At 41.8% G+C, this 20,619-nt stretch overlaps 1 protein-coding gene across 6 annotated transcripts in view; it reads left to right on the forward strand.

Moving 5' to 3' along the window:
* LOC120044705 (far upstream element-binding protein 3-like) overlaps positions 1–20,619 on the forward strand; it is a 79,117-nt gene that overhangs the window by 40,517 nt on the left and 17,981 nt on the right. For all 6 annotated transcript variants that reach the window (XM_038989392.1, XM_038989399.1, XM_038989413.1 and 3 more), the window contains 5 exons: positions 18,415–18,513; positions 18,805–18,909; positions 19,026–19,128; positions 19,352–19,452; positions 20,273–20,414. In XM_038989392.1, the coding sequence (XP_038845320.1) occupies positions 18,415–18,513; positions 18,805–18,909; positions 19,026–19,128; positions 19,352–19,452; positions 20,273–20,414 (550 nt within the window). The remainder of the gene's footprint in view (positions 1–18,414; positions 18,514–18,804; positions 18,910–19,025; positions 19,129–19,351; positions 19,453–20,272; positions 20,415–20,619) is intronic.

Raw genomic sequence — 20,619 nt, forward strand, 5'->3', positions numbered from 1 at the left:
GCAGCAAGGCCAGGTGGACTGGGGACAGCAAGGAGTCATCATGCCCGGTAGTCCTGACGCATGGTCCTAGGGCTCAGGTCCTCCGAGAGAGAGAAAGAAAGAGAGAAGGAGAGAATTAGAGAGAGCATACTTAAATTCACACAGGACACCGGATAAGACAGGAGAAGTACTCCAGATATAACCAACTGACCCTAGCCCCCCGACACATAAACTACTGCAGCATAAATACTGGAGGCTGAGACCGGAGGGGTCAGGAGACACTGTGGCCCCATCCGATGATACCCCCGGACAGGGCCAAACAGGAAGGATATAACCCCACCCACTTTTCCAAAGCACAGCCCCCGCACCACTAGAGGGATATCTTCAACCACCAACTTACAAGGCCGAGTATAGCCCACAAAGATCTCCACCACAGCACAAACCAAGGGGGGGCGCCAACCCAGACAGGAAGATCACGTCAGTAACTCAACCCACTCAAGTGACGCACCCCTCCTAGGGACGGCATGAAAGAGCACCAGTCAGCCAGTGACTCTGTCCCTGTAATAGGGTTAGAGGCAGAGAATCCCAGTGGAGAGAGGGGAACCGGCCAGGCAGAGACAGCAAGGGCGGTTCGTTGCTCCAGAGCCTTTCCGTTCACCTTCACACTCCTGGGCCAGACTACACTCAATCATATGACCTACTGAAGAGATAAGTCTTCAGTAAAGACTTAAAGGTCTTTCTCCTCCCTCCTTAATCCGCCACCCCCCCCCCTCTCTTTGTGGACGACTTTGTCAACCACTTTGGAAAAAAGCTTGACAAATTCACGTACACAGATCAACCCTACACCTTGACCTCTTTCTCCAGACCTCTAGCCGCCTGTCAACTTACCCACTTGACCACATCCCCTCCTCCCTTCTCAAGACCATCTCTGGGGACCTTCTCCCATTCCTCACTTCCCTCATCAACCTATCCCTGACCACTGGCTGCGTCCCCTCTGACTTCAAAATGTCCAAAGTTCCTCCCCTCAAGAAACCAACACCAACTTTCTCATTATCTCTCTCAGAACGATCTTCTTGACCCTCACCAACTGAGACTGCTCTTCTCTGTGTCCCAGAGGCTCTCCGCACTGCCAACGCTGACTCTCTCTCTCTGTTCTCATCCTTCTAGATCTATCCGCTGCCTTCGACACCGTGAACCATCAAATCCTCCTCTCCACCCTCTCAGGGCTGGGCATCTCAGGCTCTGAACACTCTTGAATTGCAACCTGCCTGACAGGCCGCTCCTACCAGGTGACGTGTGTCTGCACCACGTACTCTCACTACTGGTGTCCCCCAGGGCTCGGTTCTCCTCTTCTCTCTATGCACCAAGCCACTTGGCTCCGTCATATCCTCAAATGGTCTCTCCTTTCATTGCTATGCAGATGACACTCAACTTCTACCCCCCCCCCCCCCCCTTCTGACACCCAGGTGGCGACACGCATCTCTGCGTGCCTGGCAGATATCTCAACTTGGATGTTGGCCCACCACCTCAACCTCGACAAGACGGAACTGCTCTTCCTCCCGGGGAAGGCCTGCACGCTCAAAGACCATTCCATCACAATTGACAACTCCAGTGTCACCCTCCCAGAGTAAAAAAAAAAACCTTGGTGTGACCCTGGACAACACCCTATCGTTTTCTACAAACATCAAAGCAGTGACCCGCTCCTGCAGGTTCATGCTCTACAACATCCGTGGAGTACGACCCTACATCATACAGGAAGTGTTGCAGGTCCTAATCCAGGCACTTGTCCTCATCTGTCTAGACTACTGCAACTCGCTGTTGACTGGGCTCCCCGCTTGTGCCATCAAACCCCTGCAATTTATCCAGAACACTGCAGCCCGCCTGATTTTCAACCTTGCCAAGTTCTCTCATGTCACCCCTCTCCTCCGCACACTCCACTGGCTTCCAGTCGAAGCTCGCATCCGCTACAAGACCATGGTGCTTACCTACAGAACAGCAAGAGGAACTGCCCCTCCCTATCTTCAGGCTACGCTCAAACCCTATACCCCAACCCGGGCACTCCGTTCTGCCACCTCAGGTCTCTTGGTCCTCCAAACCTTACGGGAGGGCAGCTCCCGCTCAGCACAGTTCAAGCTTTTCTCTGTCCTGGCACCCCAATGGTGGAACCAGCTTCCCCTTGAAGTTAGGACAGCAGAGTCCCCTCCCTACCCTAAACATCTGAAACCCTACCTCTGCAAACAGTATCTTAAATAATGCTCACCCTCACCAGCACTTGCACTTGACCCCCCCCCCCCCCCCCCACACACACACACACACACTTCTAGATCTGACTGTACTGATAGCTACGTCATTGAGGAAAAATGTACTTTCTATTCCTGTGATATGTGGTTGTCCCACCTAGCTATCTTAAGATGAGTGTACTAACTGTAAGTTGCTCTGGATAAGAGCATCTGCTAAATGACAAAAAAGGAACTGGAAAGTTCAAATTCAGTATTTTATCCCAAAGGGGGTAGATAAGCTTTAACATTGCACATACAGTTCCTACACCTTGGACACACTTACTCATTTAAGGGTTTTTCTTTATTTATACAATTTTCTACATTTTAGAATAATTGTGAAGACATCAAAACTATGAAATAACACACATGGAATCATGTCCTAACCAAAAAAGTGTTAAACAAATCAATGTATTTTAGATTATTCAAAGTAGCCACACTTTGCTTTGATGGCAGCTTTGCACACTCTTGGCATTCTCTCAACCAGCTTCACCTGGAATGCTTTTCCAATAGTCTTGAAAGAGTTCCCACATATGGTGAGCACTTGTTGGCTGCTTTTCCTTCACTCTGCAGTTCAACTCATCCCAAACCATCTGGGTTTGAGGTCGGGTAATTGTGGAGGCCAGGTCATATGATGCAGCACCCCATCACTCTCCTCCTTGGTCAAATAGCCCTTACACAGCTTGGAGATGTGTTGGGTCATTGTCCTGTTGAAAAACAAATTATAGCCCCACTAAGCGCTACCCAGATGGGATGGCGTATCGCTGCAGAATGCTGTGGTAGCCATGCTGGTTAAGTGTGCCTTGAATTTGTAATAAATCACTGACACCAGCAAAGCACCCCAACACCATTCTTCACAGTGGGAACCACACACGCGGAGATCATCCGTTCACCTATATTGCGTCTCACAAAGACACGGTGGTTGGAACCAAAAATCTCAAATTTGGACTCATCAGACCAAAGGACAGATTTCCACTGGTCTAATGTCTATTGCTTGTGTTTCATGGCCCAAGCACGTCTCTTCTTATGACTGGTGTCCTTTAGTAGTGGTTTCTTTGCAGCAGTTCAACCCATGAAGGCCTGATTCACGCAGTCTCCTCTGAACAGGTGATGTTGAGTTGTGTCTGTTACTTGAACTCTGTGAAGCATTTATTTGCGCTGCAATTTCTGAGGTTGGTAACTCTAATGAACTTATCCTCTGCAGCAGAGGTAACTCTTCGTCTTCTTTTCCTGTGGCGGTCCTCATGAGAGCTAGTTTCATCATAGCGCTTGATGCTTTTGCGCCTGCATTTCCAGAAACTTTAAATGTTCTCGAAACTTTCAGAAAGTAATGATGGACTGTCGTTTGTAATTGCTTATTTGCGCTGTTCTTTAAAATAAAATAATGTTATTGGTCACATTCACGTGTTTAGCAGATGTTTTTACAGGTGTAACGAAATGCTCTGACTGTGCAGTAATATCTAACAATTTCACAACATTTACCCAATACACACAAATCTAAGGAATGGTGTCAGAGCGGCATAGACAAAGATACAGTATATACAGTTGAAGTCGGAAGTTTACATACATTTTAGCCAAATACATTTAATCTCAGTTTTGCACAATTCCTGACATTTAATCCTAGTAAAAATCCCTGTCTTAGGTCAGTTAGGATCACCACTTTATTTTAAGAATGTGAAATGTCAGAATAATAGTAGAGAGAACAATTTATTTCAGCTTTTATTTCTTTCATCACATTCCCAGTGGGTCAGAAGTTTACATACACTCAATTAGTATTTGGTAGAATTGCCTTTCAATTGTTTAACTTGGTCCCAATTTGTAAGTCGCTCTGGATAAGAGCGTCTGCTAAATGACTTAAATGTAATGTAAATGGTCAAACATTTCGGGTAGCCTTCCACAAGTTTCCCACAATAAGTTGGGTGAATTTTGGCCCATTCCTCCTGACAGAGCTGGTGTAACTGAGTCCGGTTTGTAGGACTCCTTGCTCGCACCCGCTTTTTCAGTTCTGCACACATATTTTCTATAGGATTGAGGTTAGGGCCTTGTGATGGCCACTCCAATACCTTGACTTTGTTGTTCTTAAGCCATTTTGCCACAACTTTGGAAGAATGCTTGGGGTCATTGTCCATTTGGAAGACCCATTTGCGACCAAGCTTTAACTTCCTGACTGATATCTTGAGATGTTACTTCAATATGTTCACGTAATTTTCCATCCTCATAATGCCATCTATGTTGTGAAGTGCACCCGTCCCTCCTGCAGCAAAGCACCCCCACAACATGATGCTGCCACCCCCATGCTTCACGGTTGGGATGGTGCTCTTCAGCTTGCAAGCCTCCCCGTTTTTCCTCCAAACGTAACGATGGTCATTATGGCCCAACAGTTCTATTTTTGTTTCATCAGACCAGAGGGCATTTCTCCAAAACGTACGATCTTTGTCCCCATGTGCAGTTGCAAACCGTAGTCTGGCTTTTTTATGGCGGTTTTGGAGCAGTGGCTTCTTCCTTGCTGAGCGGCCTTTCAGGTTATGTCGATATAGGACTCGTTTTACTGTGGATATAGATACTTTTGTACCCGTTTCCTCCAGCATATTCACAAGGTCCTTTGCTGTTGTTCTGGGATTGATTTGCACATTTCGCACCAAAGTACTTTCATCTCTATTACACCAAACACATCTCCTTCCTGAGCGGTATGATGGCTGCATGGTCCCATGGTGTTTATCCTTGCGTACTATTGTTTGTACAGATGGACGTGGTATCTTCAGGCGTTTGGAAATTGCTCCCAAGGATGGACCAGACTTGTGGTCTACTATTTTTTTTCCACTCTGTGGAATGTTGTCCCACTCCTGTTCAATGGCTGTGTGAAGTTGCTGGATATTGGCGAGAACTGAAACACGCTGTCATACTTGTCGTTTCAGAGCATCCCAAACATACTCATTGGGTGACATGTCTTGTGAGTATGCAGGCCATGGAAGAACTGGGACATTTTCAGCTTCCAGGATTTGTGTACAGATCCATGCGACATAGGGTTGTGCATTATCATGCTGAAACATGAGGTGACTTTGAGATATCAGCTGATGTAAGAAGGGCTATATAAATACATTTGATTTGTGATGGCGGTGGATGAATGGCACGAAAATGGGCCTCAGGATCTCGTCACGGTATCTCTGTTCATTCAAATTGACATCAATAAAATGCAATTTTGTTCGTTGTCCGTAGCTTATGCCTGTCCATACCGTAATCCCACTGCAACCATGGGGCACTCTGTTCACAATGTTGACATCAGCAAACCGGTCGCTCACACGATGCAAGCAGTTGTGAGGCCAGTTGAACATACTGACACATTTTCTAAGATGACGTTAGAGGCAGCTTATGGTAGAGAAATTAACATTCAATTGTCTGGCAACTGCTCTGGCCGGCATTCCTGGAGATATCCTCACTAGTAGGGATGTAAACAATTTTGTGCACAACATTTGAGAGAAATAAGCTTTTTGTGCTTATGGAACATTTCTGGCATGTTTTTTTCAGCTCATATAACATGGGTCAAACATTTACATGTTGAGTTTATATTTTTGTTCAGTGTAGATATGAAGACTTAAGATATACACTCCTTTCTTGAAACATTAATATTTGGCCTGGCAAAGCGTCTTTTTTCTCTGACTGAATAGAAATTGATAATTTAGTTTTTTACTCCACTGATCTCGGCTGGTCTCGGGAAGAAAATAGAGTCAAGACCGAGTACAAATGTATCTGACACCGAGACGAGACCAAGACACTCATCTCTAGAACAGACTCGTAACATTGCTTTCAACCATCTTGAATGGCCTTTTTTTCTATTCAAAACTTTGGAAGCCTTCAACTTTCCAGCTGAAACAATACGTTTCATAAAAATATTTTATAAATATCCAGAAGCAAAAATATAAACCAATAATACATTATCTGATGAATTTGCTTTAGAAAGGGGCACAAGACAGGGATGTCTTCTCTCCCCCCTCCTGTTTGCTTTGGCAATTGAACTGAGACAGGACCAAACATAACAGGTATCAGTATTGGTAAACATGAATATAAACAAAATGTATTTGCTGACGATCTCCTGATATACCTGACTAATATTGAAAACTTTCAGAATACTCTAAAATCTCAGGATAGAAAATTTACAAAATAATGGCAATAGGAAAAATAATATCTCATGGACCACATAAAATATCTAACACTTATGATGTTTAATAAGTGACAACTAATATTTAAAGGTACATTTATCCCATTACTCAACAGGATGAAAGCAGATCTTGTTAAATGAAACAATCTTACTGTTAGAATAAACCTCTTCAGAATGGCATGCATTCAAATGTTTTTAACTTCTTCTGGCTGCAAGCCCGAGGCCGCCCACAATATGACAACAGCCAGCTCAAGTGCAGGGCGCGAAATTCAAAATATATATTTTTTAAATATTTAACTTTCACACATTAACAAGTCCAATACAGCAAATGAAAGGTACACATCTTGTGAATCCAGCCAACATGTCCGATTTTTTTAATTTACAGCGAAAACAGCACGTATATTTATGTTAGCTCACCACCAAATACAAAAAAGGACAGACATTTTTCACAGCACAGGTAGCATGCACAAAGCCAACCTAACTAACCAAGAACCAACCAAACTAACCAAGAAACAACTTCATCAGATGACAGTCTTATAACATGTTATACAATAAATCTATGTTTTGTTCGAAAAATGTGCATATTTCAGGTATAAATCATAGTTTACATTGCAGCTACAATCATAAATTGCACCGAAAGCAGCCATAATAATTAGACACCAACGTCAAATACCTAATTACTCATCATAAAACATTTCTGAAAAATACATAGTGTACAGCAAATGAAAGACAGGCATCTTGTGATTCCAGCCAATATTTCCGATTTATTAAGTGTTTTACAGCGAAAACACAATATAGCGTTATATTAGCTTACCACAATAGCCAGAAACACAAGCCATTTACCAGCAGCAAAGGTTAGCGATCGTAACAAACCAGTAAAAGATATATAATTTTTGACTAACCTTGATATTCTTCATCAGATGACAGTCCTATAACATCAGGTTATACATACACTTATGTTTTGTTTGAAAATGTGCATATTTAGAGCTGAAATCAGTGGTTATACATTGTGCTATCGTAGCTACTTTTTCCCACAACGTCCGGATATTTTTCTGACACTTTTTCTGACACACATATTCTGACCAAATAGCTATTCATAAACATAACTAAAAAATACATGTTGTATAGGAAATGATAGATCCATTAGTTCTTAATGAAATCGCCGTGTTAGAATTCTAAAAATAACTTCATTACGACATACAGCGTTGGGTATAGATAGAGTACCCAAAAGCTGGGCGCCGACGACTAGTTCACATGTACGACAGATATATGAAATAGCATCATAAAATGTTTCCTACTTTTGCTGATCTTTCATCAGAATGTTGGACAAGGGGTCCTTTGTCAAGAACAATCGTTGTTTGGATTTAGAACGGCCTCTTTCCCTCTCGATTTAGCAAGCACACTAGCCAAGTGGCACGAATCTCTCCATGTCAACAAACGGAAGAGAACGGAACACGGCAAAACTCCCGAAAAAATTTCACTAATCTGATTAAACTATATTGAAAAAACATACTTTACGATGATATGGTCACATGTATCAAATAAAATCAAAGCCGGACAAAATTTATCCCATTACTCAACAGGATGAAAGCAGATCTTGTTAAATGAAACAATCTTACTGTTAGAATAAACCTCCTCAGAATGGCATGCATTCAAATGTTTTTTTAGCTTCTTCTGGCTGCAAGCCCGAGGCCGCCCATAGTCATCCATAACGTCAGCTTATCAGAAGGCAAATCCAGGTGCCTCCTCGCGCTCTCCAGAAAACAGGAAACTGGTGACACGTCATGCCAAGAGCTGTAATTCGAGGCCAGATCAAGTTACACACTCAATTTCTTCTCTCACTGCTTGTCGACATCTAGTGGAAGACGTATGAAGTGCATCTAAACTAATAAATAACAAGGACTTTAATAGGCAGCCCCTAGAAGAGTGCATCGATTTCAGATTTTCCACTTCCTGTCAGGAAATTTGCTGCAAAAGGAGTTCTGTTTTACTCACAGATATAATTCAAACGGTTTTAGAAACTAGAGTGTTTTCTATCCAATAGTAATAATAATATGCATATTGTACGAGTAAGAATTGAGTACGAGGCCGTTTGAAATGGGCACCTTTTATCTGGCTACTCAATACTGCCCCTGCAGCCCAAACAGGTTAAATGTATTCTCTGTAATATCAATTACCTCCACCAAAGACATTCTTTTAAAAAGTGAACTCTGCTATAACAGACTTTATGTGGACAAGTTAAACTCATAGAATAAAATAAATCTTCTTAACTCTCCGGACTTGGAATTGTGTCAACTCGCCACCCAAGCTTTTACTTGCAATATATTGTTAAATGAACTAAAGAGGAACCATCAGTACATATTGAAGATGCGCATGTTATTCCTCCGAACCTTTAGTAAGTCTATTTTCAAATCAAATTGTATTGGCCACATACACATTTTTTTGTAGATATTATTGCGGGTATAGCGAAATGCTTGTGTTCCTGGTGCAGTAGTATCTACCAATACACACATCTAAAAGATAAAGAATTGAGTTCAGAAATATATTAATATTAAGAGTGATATTGATAAAAATACAGTATATACACATGAAATGAGTAAAGCAGTATGTAAACATTATTAAGGTAACTTATGTTCCATTATTAAAGTGGCCAGTGATTCTATGTTCATAAAGCAGCAGCCTCTTAACCTCTTGAAGCTAGGGGGCAGTATTTTTATGTTTGGAAAAATAACGTTCCCAAAGTAAACGGCCTATTTCTCAGGCCCAGATGCTAGAATATGCTCCAACCAGGAAGTGCCTCTTATTTTGAAAAATCTCTGTTCCATTGCCTGCCTTTCCTCCATTTAAAGGGATATCAACCAGATTCCTTTTCCAATGGCTTCCACAGGTTGTAAACAGTCTTTAGACATAGTTTCAAGCTTTTATTCTGAAAAATGAGCGAGATTTATCAAATCGCGTCAGTGGACTGCCAGATGTCCTTTGATTAGTTCATGCGCACGAAAGTGGTAGCTCGACATTTTCTTTATCTCTTGTATTGAATAGTTTACTGTCTGGTTGAAATATTATCGATTATTTATGTTAAAAACAACCTGAGGATTGATTATAAAAACGTTTAAAAACTGCCTGCTTCTCATGCCCAGTTGCTTATATATATATTTGGATAGAAAACACTCTGAAGTTTCTAAAACTGTTTGAATGATGTCTGTGAGTATAACAACTCATATGGCAGGCAAAAACCTGAGAAAAAATCTGGGGTTTGTAGGTTTTCAACTCTTTGCCTATCAAAGTCAAAATAAAAAAGATAGTGGGATATTGGTCATATTGCACTTCCTAGGGCTTCCACTAGATGTCAACAGTCTTTAGAACCTTGTTTGATGCTTCTACTGTGAAGGAGAGGGGAATGAGGGCTCTTTGAGTCAGTGGTCTGGCAGAGTGCCATGAGCTGACCATGCGCGTTCACGTGAGAGAGTTAGCTAGCGTTCCATTGCATTTCTGAGACAAAGGAATTCTCCGGTTGGAACATTATTGAAGATTTATGTTAAAAACATCCTAAAGATTGATTCTATACTTCGTTTGACATGTTTCTCCGAACTGTATTTTGACTTTGCGTCTGAATTTTTGCCTGGAACTGCCCGCGCGTCGTGAGTTTGGATTGTGTACTGAACGCGTGAAATAAAATGAGTTATTTGGACATAAATTATGGACTTTATGGAACAAATCAAACATTTATTGTGGTACTGGGATTCCTGGGAGTGCATTATGATGAAGATCATCAGAGGTAAGTGAATATTTATAATGCTATTCTGACATCTGTTGACTCCACAACATGGCGGATATCTTTATGGTTGTTTTGGGTCTGAGCGCTGTACTCAGATTATAGCATGGTGTGCTTTTTCCGTAAAGTTTTTTTGAAATCTGACACAACGGTTGCATTAAGGAGAGGTTTATCTAAAGTTCCATGTATAATACTTGTATCTTTTATCAATGTTTATTATGAGTATTTCTGTAAATTGATGTGGCTCTCTGCAAAATCACCGGATGTTTTGGAGGCAAAACATTACTGAACATAACGCGCCAATGTAAACTGAGATTTTTGGATATAAGTATGAACTTTATCGAACAAAGCATACATGTATTGTGTAACATGAAGTCCTATGAGTGTCATCTGATGAAGATCATCAAAGGTTAGTGATTAGTTTTATCTCTATTTATGCTTTTTGTGACTCCTCTCTTTGGCTGGAAAAATGGCTGTGTTTTTCTGTGAATAGGTGCTGACCTAACATAATGATATGTTGTGCTTTCATCGTAAAGCCTTTTTGAAATCGGTCACTGTGGTGGGATTCACAAGTTTATCTTTTAAAATGGTGTAAAATACTTGTATGTCTGCGGGATTTTAATTATGAGATTTCTGTTGTTTTGAATTTGGTGCCCTGCACTTTCACTGAACAAATTCTTATTTTCAATGACGGCCTTGGAACAGTGGGTTAACTGCCTTGCTCAGGGGCAGAACGACAGATTTTTACCTTGTCAGCTCAGGGATTTGATCCTGCAACCTTTCCGTTACTAGGCCAACGCTCTAACCACTAGGCTACCTGCCGCACCTTTACCTCTCTAGGGTACGTGAGACGTTAGCGTCCCACCTCTTCAACAGTCAGTGAAAGTGCAGGGCGCCAAATTCAAAACAACAGAAATCCCATAATTAGAATTCCTCAACATACATGTATTTTACACCATTTTAAAGATACACTTGTTGTAAATCCAGCCACAGTGTCCGATTTCAAAAAAGCTTTACGACGAAAGCAAACCAAACGATTATGTTAGGTGAGTGCCTATTCACAGAATAACACAGCCATTTTTCCAGCCAAAGAGAGGATTCACAAAAAGCAGAAATATAGATCAAATTAATCACTAGCCTTTGATGATCTTCATCAGATGACACTCATAGGACTTCATGTTACACAATACATGTATGTTTTGTTCGGTAAAGTTAATATTTATATCCAAAAATCTGAGTTTACATCGGAGTCTTACGTTCAGAAGTCACAAAACATCCTTTGATTTTTCAGAGAGCCACATCAATTTACAGGAATACTCATAATAAACATGCTAAAAGATAAAACAGTTATGCATGGAATTTTAGATGCACTTCTCCTTAATGCAACCGCTGTGTCAGATTTCAAAAAAGCTTTACGGAAAAAGCAAACAATGCAATAATCTGAGTCGACGCTCAGAGCCCAATCAAGACACAAATATAGCCGCCATATTATGCAGTCAACAGAAGTCAGAAGTAACAATATAAACATTCACTTACCTTTGATGATCGTCATCAGAATGCACTCCAAACAATAAATGTTTGTTTTGTTCGATAATGTCCTTCATTTATGTCCAAATTCCTCCTTGTTGTTCTAGCGTTCAGTACACTTTCCAATCTCACGACGCGTGGGCAGGTCCAGCGGAAAGTACGGACGAAAAGTTAGTTATATTTCAGTCCGTAAAAACATGACAAACGAAGTATTGAATCAATATTTAGGATGTTTTTGACATAATTCTTCAATGTTCCAACCGGAGTATTCCTGTGTCTTCAGAATTGCGATGGAACAAAGCTCGCTCTCACGTGAACGCGCATGGTATGTTCAGGTCATGGCAGACCTGACTCAAACCTCTCTCCTTCGGCCCCACTAAACAGTAGAGGCATCAGACAAGGTTCTAACAACTTTTGACATCTAGTGGAAGCCTTAGGAAGTGCAACATTACCAATATCCCAATGTATCTTCAATAGGAGCTGACCAACCTCAGATTACTCACTTCCTGGTTGGATTTTTTCTCAGGTTTATACACAGACATCATTCAAACAGTTTTAGAGACTTCATAGTGTTTTCTATCCAAATCTACTAAAAATATCCACATTCTAGCTTTTATGGCTTTGTAGCAGGCCGTTTACTCTGAGCATGCTTTTCATCCGGACGTGAAAATACTGCCCCCTACCCCAAAGAAGTTAAGAACAAATTCTAATTTAAAATGACATCCTACCAAAAGGCCTCCTGCGGGGATGGGGGCTGGGGTAAAAAATTATAATATAGGACAAAACAGACGAGAAACAACACTACATAAAGAGAGACCTAAGACGACAATATAGCAAGCCAGCAACACTTGACAACACAGCGTGGTAGCAGCATGGTAGCAACACATGACAACAACATGGTACAAACATTATTCAACACAGACAACAGCACAAAGGGCAAGAAGGTAGAGAACAACAATACATGACGCAACGTAGCCACAACTGTCAGTAAGTGTGTCCATGATTGATTAATTGAATTAAGAGATAAAACTGTCCAGTTTGAGTGTTTTGTTGCAGCTCGTTCCAGTCGCTAGCTGCAGCGAACTGAAAAGACGTGCGACCCAGGGATGTGTGTGCTTTGGGGACTTTTAACAGAATGTGACTGGCAGAACGGGTGTTGGATGAGGGCTGTAGTAGATACCTCAGATAGGCGGAAGTGAGGCCTAAGAGGGTTTTATAAATAAGCATCAACCAGTGGGTCTTGCGACGGGTGTACAGAGATGACCAGTTTACAGAGGAGTATAGAGTGCAGTGATGTGTTCTATAAGGAGCATTGGTGGCAAATCTGATGTCCAAATGGTATAGAACATCTAGCCGCTCTCGAGAGCAACCTTACCTGCCGATCTATAAATTACGTCTCCGTAATCTAGCATGAGTAGGATGGTCATCTGAATCAGGGTTAGTTTGGCAGCTGGAGTGAAAGAGGAGCGATTACAATAGAGGAAACCAAGTCTAGATTTAGCTTTAGCCTGCAGCTTTGTGCTGAAAGAAGGACAGTGTACCATCTAGCCATACTCCCAAGTACTTGTATGAGGTGACTACCTCAAGCTCTAAACCCACAGAGGAAGTCATCACACATGTGGGGAGAGGGGCGTTCTTACCGAACCACATGACCTTTGTTTTGGAGGGGTTCAGAACAAGGTTAAGGGCAGAGAAAGCTTGTTGGACACTAAGAACGCTTTGTTGTAGAGCGTTTAACACAAAATCCGGGGAGGGGTCAGCTGAGTGTACGACTGTGTCATCTGCATATAAATGGATGAGAGCGCTTCTTACTGCCTGAGCTATGTTGTTGATGTAAATTGAGAATAGCGTGGGGCCTAGGATCGAGTCTTTGGGTATTCCCTTTGGTGACAGCAGATGTTCTGACTTTATACACTGCATTCTTTGAGAGGGGTAGTTAGCAAACCAGGCCAAAGACCCCTTAGAGACACCAATACTCCTTAGCCGGCCCACAAGAATGGAATAGTCTACCGTATCAAAAGCGGTAAAAAAAACAATATAGAATAATACTTTATTTCAGTTGCCTTTTGCTTTCTTGGGTACAGGAACAATGTTGGACATCATGAAGCAAGTGGTGACAGCAGACTGGGATAGGGAGAGATTGAATATGTCCATAAACACTCCAGCCAGCTGGTCTGCACATACTCTGAGGATGCGTCTAGGGATGCAGTCTATGCCGGCAGACTTGCGAGGGTTAACACGCTTAAATGTCTTACTCATACGTCGGCCACGGAGAACGAGAGCCCACAGTCTTTGTGAGCGAGCCACGTCGGTGGCACTGTGTTATCCTCAAAGTGGGCGAAGAAGGTGTAGCTTGTCCGGTAGCAAGACGTCGGTGTCCGTGAGTGGTTTTCCCTTAGTAATCCGTGATTGTCTATAGACCCTGCCACATATCTGAGCCGTTGAATTGCAACTCCACTTTCTTTGTACTAACATTTTTCCTGTTTGAATGCCTTACGGAGGGAATAACTACACTGTTTGTTTTCAACCATATTCCCAGTCACCTTGCCATGGTTAAATGCGGTGGTTCACCCCTTCAGTTTTGTGCGAATGCTGTCATATTTCCACGGTTTCTGGTTTGGGTAGGTTTTAATAGTCACAGTGGGAACAACAGTCACCGTGTACATGTATACGCCAATGTTATTCTCATAGGCTACCCGAAACATATCCCAGTCCGCGTGATCAAAACAATCTTGAAGCATGATTGAACCAGCATTGAAAAGACTTTAGCACGGGTACTTCCTGAGTTTTTGCCTATAGGAGGTAAGGAGCGAAATGGAGTCGCAATCTGATTTGCAGAAGGGAGGACTGGGGAGGGCCTTGTAGGCATTTCGAAAGGGGGATTAGCAGTGGTCAGGTGTTTTTCCAGAACGAGTACTACAGTCAATGTGTTGACAGAACTTCGGTAGTGTTTTCCTCAAATTTGCTTTGTTAAATCCCCAGCTACAATAAATGCAGCCTCAGGATATGTGGTTTCCAGTTTGCAGAAAGTCCAGTGTAGTTCCTTGAGGGCTGTCGTGGTATCGGTTTGAGCGAGAATATACACGACTAACCAAAGAGAATTCTCTTGGGAGGTAATACGGTCGGCATTTGATTGAGGTATTCTAGATTGGGTGAACAGAAGGACTTGAGTTTCTGTATGTTTTCATGAAAAACACACCACGCCTTTCTTCTTCCGGGAGAGTTATTTTTTCCTATCTGCACGATGTACTGAGAACCCAGCTGGCTGTATGGAGGCGACAGTATATCCCAAGTGAGCCATGATTCTATGAAACAGAGTATGTTACAGTCTCTGATGTCTCTCTGGACGGAGATCCTCGTCCTGAGCTCGTCTACTTTATTGTCCAAAGACTGAACATTAGCGAGTAATATACTCTGAAGCGGTTGATGGTGTGCATGCCTCCTGAGTCGGACTAGAAGTCCACTCTGAATATCTATTCTCCGCCAGCGGCATCTTGGAGCAGCCTCTGGGAGAAGTTCAATTGCCCTGGGGGGTAAGAACAAAGGATCCAATTTGGGACAGTCGTAATGCTGGTAAGTTACCAGCACACACAAAAAAACAGATTCACAGATTTCAAAAGCAATGTTTGACTGACCAATGTAGACATTTTCCAATACATGCAACTTAAAAGTTATTTATATATATATATATATATATATATATATATATATATATATATATATATATATATATATATATATATATATATATATATATAACATTTCCACCTGAAATCTTTTGGACATCAGCGCAAAGTTGAGGGAACCCCATTTGACTCAGAAAAGGATACCCATATGATAGGTAATATGTACAAACCTTGCAGAAATCCTATCCAACTGACAATCTCTTAGAAAAAAATATAAACTATTGGAATCAAGACTTAAAATATACTGATATAGGCACAAGATGGAGTGTTGGAACATAACTAACAAAATTACAGTTAATGAAAATGTACTCTTAACCCAGTATAAACTAATGTATAGAATGTATTATACAAGAAACAAAATTCACAAATTCTACAGCACAATGGCAGTGTCATGTCTTAAGTGTAAAACTAACAAGGTCTCAATAATTCATGCCTTCTGGGAGTGCTATAAAGTCCAAAAGTCATGGGCAGACTTAGAAAGTTGGCTATCAGAAGTTTTACAAAGACAGATTACAATTAAACTTACAATCAGCATATTTCAAGACATGGCACATGGGGGTGCGGTGAGATACCCAATGGGGTGGACCATACTTTTCTGTACTTAAAAGCTGGAAATCAAATTATCCTCCATCACTATGCCAGTGGATGAATCAAATGTATATGTGTGCTACGAAGATAAATCTAACAGTTCGGGTTTAAGGCCATATGGCATAGTGCTACAAACAATGGAATGCTCCAGGGGATGAAGGATGAGTGTGGTTGTGAGACATACCTCAACTAACCTGTACCCCTGCACACTGACTCAGTACCGGTACCTCCTGTATATAGCCTCGTTATTTTATTGTTTAGTTAATATTTTCTAAACTCTATTTTCTTAAAACTGCATTGTTGGTTAAGGGCTTGTAAGTATCAACACCTGTTGTATTCGGCGCATGTGACAAATACGATTTTATTTTATTTGTATGGTTGCGGTGGGAACGTGGGTCTGAGCAGGTGTGATGTTGTTAGAAATATGTGTTTGTCTATTTATTGTGTTTATGTGTGGTTGTTATTGTTTGAAAAATAATATAAATTAATAAGACACCAGGACTGAGCTTCTCAGTCCTTTAACATAAAAATTATCCCTGGGAGGACCCCCAACCCCCCAAGCAAGGGGCCTGGAATTGGTCAAACTCGCAGGTTTAATACATGTACAAAATGATCCTCTTTCCCTAAAAGCATGATAGTCATGACTTTCTTACATGAAAAGGAGGATAACTTGGCCCCAGACAATTGATCTGAGATGGATTTAAATTTCAGTCATGGGATTTTTGTTGTTGTTGCTTTAACCCCTGTTTGGGGTGCATTTTCCTGGCATGGTTTATGTCCACTCAACTCTTTAGAGGGCAAGGTAAACGCCAATAAATACATAGCCATTCTGCGTGATCACCTGCAACCTATGGTGAATAGTTTCTATTCTGATGGGAGTGGTCTCTTCCAACATAATGCCCCCATCCACAGAGTGGTCACTGAATGGTTTGATGAGCATGAAAACGATGTAAACCATATGCCACGGCCGTCTCTGTCACCAGATCTCAACCCAATTGAACACTTATGGGAGATTCTGAAGTGGCACCTGAGTGTTTTCCTTTACCAACAAAACTATGGAATTTCTCGTGGAAGAATGGTATCGCATCCCTCCAATAGAGTTCCAGACACTTATAGAATCTATGCCAAGGCGCATCTATGCCAAAGCTGTTCTGGCGGTTCGTAGTGGCCTAACACTTGTTGCTGTTTCCTTTATTTTGGCAGTTCCCTGTACCATGTTCACCATTTTCGTTATCTCCCTCATATGGATTAACACAAAGCTCACGAGGCTTGTTAGCACAGGATTTGTTTCTCCATACTCTCCCTACTTAGTGTCTCTCTGCGTCAGTAGTAGTCACTAATATTTCTAAGGCAACCACTTTTGTGAAACTACCTCACTGGGTGCGAGTCGCCATACCCATCGGAGAAGGTAAGTTGGGGAGGTTACAAAGGCAAGTTGATTCATACATGATATCACATTCTCCTTTAAAAACAAACAGTGTTAGTTTTACACTTAATTGTGGACAGCAGGCCTAATTCATTGAAAGTGGATATTTCATGGAAACATATTTTTTGATATGACGATTAGGCTATCAAAGCAATATTTCTCAGGTTCATATTGGCTTCCCTAAGAAGAAGAGGTTTGATTCATTCAGTCAGGGAGATCTAAAAGCAGTAACCTATAGTCAGGACTCCAGGCTAACCTTTTTCAACTTGCAAAGCTTATTGTTATAATTGAAAATGTTGAACCTGCAAGAGATGCCATTTGAACTATATTTTAAAAAGTGTTTTCTGTATGATATTTACTGCCCTAACATGTAGATTTGTTTTAAGATAGTATTAACATGGACCATCAAGCTCTTCAATTATCTATGTTAGGATACTTTGGGGTATCAGAAACAAATGTGTAAAAATGATTCAATTTTTTTTCAGCTGGCCTTTTTGTCATTATCTCAATAAAAGTGATAAAATAACACAAAGCTATATCAAATCAGTTAATGCCAAATTTCTGTCTGAAGGAAGTATGCTTTGAAATTATTAAAATGGGTCTGAAGGTTATTGGAAAGTTTTAGGAAAACATCAGGGATCAGGCAATCTTTGTGTATGATGTCATGTTCTTTAGAGAATCAATTGATTTTCCCCAGTCATTCTGTGCGGATTTGTGACACTCCCTTCTAACGAGACCTGCACGGCTTGCGAGTGTCATAGAGGGAAACGGAAGACATGTACGTGAAAGTCTTAAGCTTTCATCATTGGGGTCATAATAGATAATAGCTCCAAATGTTCAAAGCTAGATACAATTGCAAGATTCTACACTGAAACTGCTCTGTTTGTCCCAGGATGGTTACGCGTATAACCACAGTTCTATGAACTAAGCAATGCGTTCAGCTGATTGAGAGGAAAACAACTTGCACAACACATTCATTCACTGTGTGTGATCTTTCTTAGGAGAGAATAGGAGTGAAGATGATGATGATCCAGGATGGCCCCATGCCCACCGGGGCGGACAAACCCCTGAGAATCACTGGGGATCCCTACAAGGTCCAGGTGAGTGAAGAGTGGGTGGGGTGCGGCTTCAGTCGACAGTCACGGTGCACACAGAATTATTTGCAGAAATCCTCACTTTTCAATCCAACACAGACCCTCCTCTCTACATTCCAGTGAGGCTTTCTGTTGACAATTATTTTGACTATTTCTGATTTGTGATACAGATAATTTTGCACTTAAAAAAATGCATTAGGGGGTCACTCTTCACTCCTTTGTAGATCCCGTTATGGCATCTCAGTCACCTCTGGGATGTACCGTCACGTGAATCCCATTTTCTTCTCCCCTTCACAGCAAGCGCGGGAATTGGTGATAGAGATCATCCGCGACAAATACCAGGGAGACTTCCGCAGTGGCCGAAACGACTTTGCGTCAAGATTGGGTGGAAGTACTTTGGATGTAAGAATGCAATGTACAGGACGTCCAGTGAATGTCACAACCAATGACTATGGTGCCATTTTGAACACACCCTTGATGTTTGAGCTCACATGCTTCAGGCCAATCCCTCCCTTCAGGTGGCTGTACCCAGGTTTGCAGTGGGGATTGTCATCGGCAGGAGTGGCGAGATGATCAAGAAGATCCAGGAAGATTCCGGAGTGAGGATCCAATTCAAACCAGGTGTGTGCGTGTATTTCTTTTAACATATGTCAGATGTGTCATTTGAACGAAGGTTTCTCTTCTCTGTAGAGTTGGAATTATATTGGGGTATGCCATGTCTCTTATCGTACCATGACCAATTATATATGAGGAAAGGCAACTTTCTGTGTGTTGGTGTGTGGCTGTATCTGCTGTCAGTCACCACTGTTAGCTTAGTGTTGACCCTACTCCCTCCCACCAACAGATGATGGCATCAGCCCAGAGCGCATCGCCCAAGTGATGGGACAACCAGACAGGTGTCAGCACGCTGTCCAACTCATCAACGAGCTCACCCAAACAGCACAGGTACACACACACACACAGAGTGCAAGGTAACACTCAGAGCAAGGAACACATTGCACAGAACGCACACATTATGGACAAGTAGAGTGCACACACAAACGCATCACAGCAAGCAAACACACACACACACACACACACACACACACACACACACAAACCTCATGTGCCAAGCAAGCACACGTACCACTTGTGATTCTTATTTCCCAGTCAATTTATTTCCCACCAAGCTGTCTCTTGACCCATGGCTGCGTCCCGATGGCATGCTATTTCCTGCATTGTGCTCTGGTCAAAAATAGTGCACTACGTATGGAATAGGATGCCATTTTGGACTTGGGCCTATGTTGTCCTCGTCTCCTGGCGTGTATTGCTCAGGTGGCCATTACAAGAGAATTACCATTTAGATATGCAAATAAGATCTGCAACTCCTAGTCAAATACAGTTTACAGATATGTCATACCTTTGGTTGACTTTGTAGGCGCAGACGATATCAGGGTTGATAAGATATTGCATGGCATGTATTTTAATATATTGTTTGAAATGTCATATCAGAAGGACATTGTCAATAAATGTCACTCCATGCTTGGGTTAAGCACCCAAGGTATATCTGTACTAGCTGGTGAGTGTCTCCTTGCTGTATGTAAAAAGTTTTAATTTAATGTTGGATCATTATGTATCGCTGCACTCTATTCTCATTGTATTTATTGTCTGTAATTGTCTTGATTTGTCCATTTGTCTATGCTTGATGATTTGTTTTAATGTATGCCACAAACAAAATTTCCCCATGGGGATAATAACGTCATTATCTTACGTGTGATTGGAGCAGGAACGTGATGGCTTTGGAAGCTCTGGAGGACCAAGAGGAAGGGGAAGAGGTCGCGGGGACTGGGGCATGGGCTCACCAGGGGGACTGCAGGAGATCACCTACACGATACTTGCAGACAAGTGTGGTCTGGTGATCGGCAAAGGTAATGCAACTCAGTCCCTCAGTGCGCGAAGCAGCGTAGAACCTCAGAGCTACAAACACAAGTGTACAGTGCATTCAGAAAGTATTCAGACCCCTTGACTTTTTCCACATTTTGTTACGTTACAGCCTTACTCTAAAATGGATGAAATAGTTTTTTTTCTTCATCAATCTACACACAATATCCCATAATGACAAAGCAAAAACAG

This window comes from Salvelinus namaycush, chromosome 1 (assembly GCF_016432855.1).
Source record: "Salvelinus namaycush isolate Seneca chromosome 1, SaNama_1.0, whole genome shotgun sequence".
NCBI classification, from domain to species: Eukaryota; Metazoa; Chordata; class Actinopteri; order Salmoniformes; family Salmonidae; genus Salvelinus; species Salvelinus namaycush.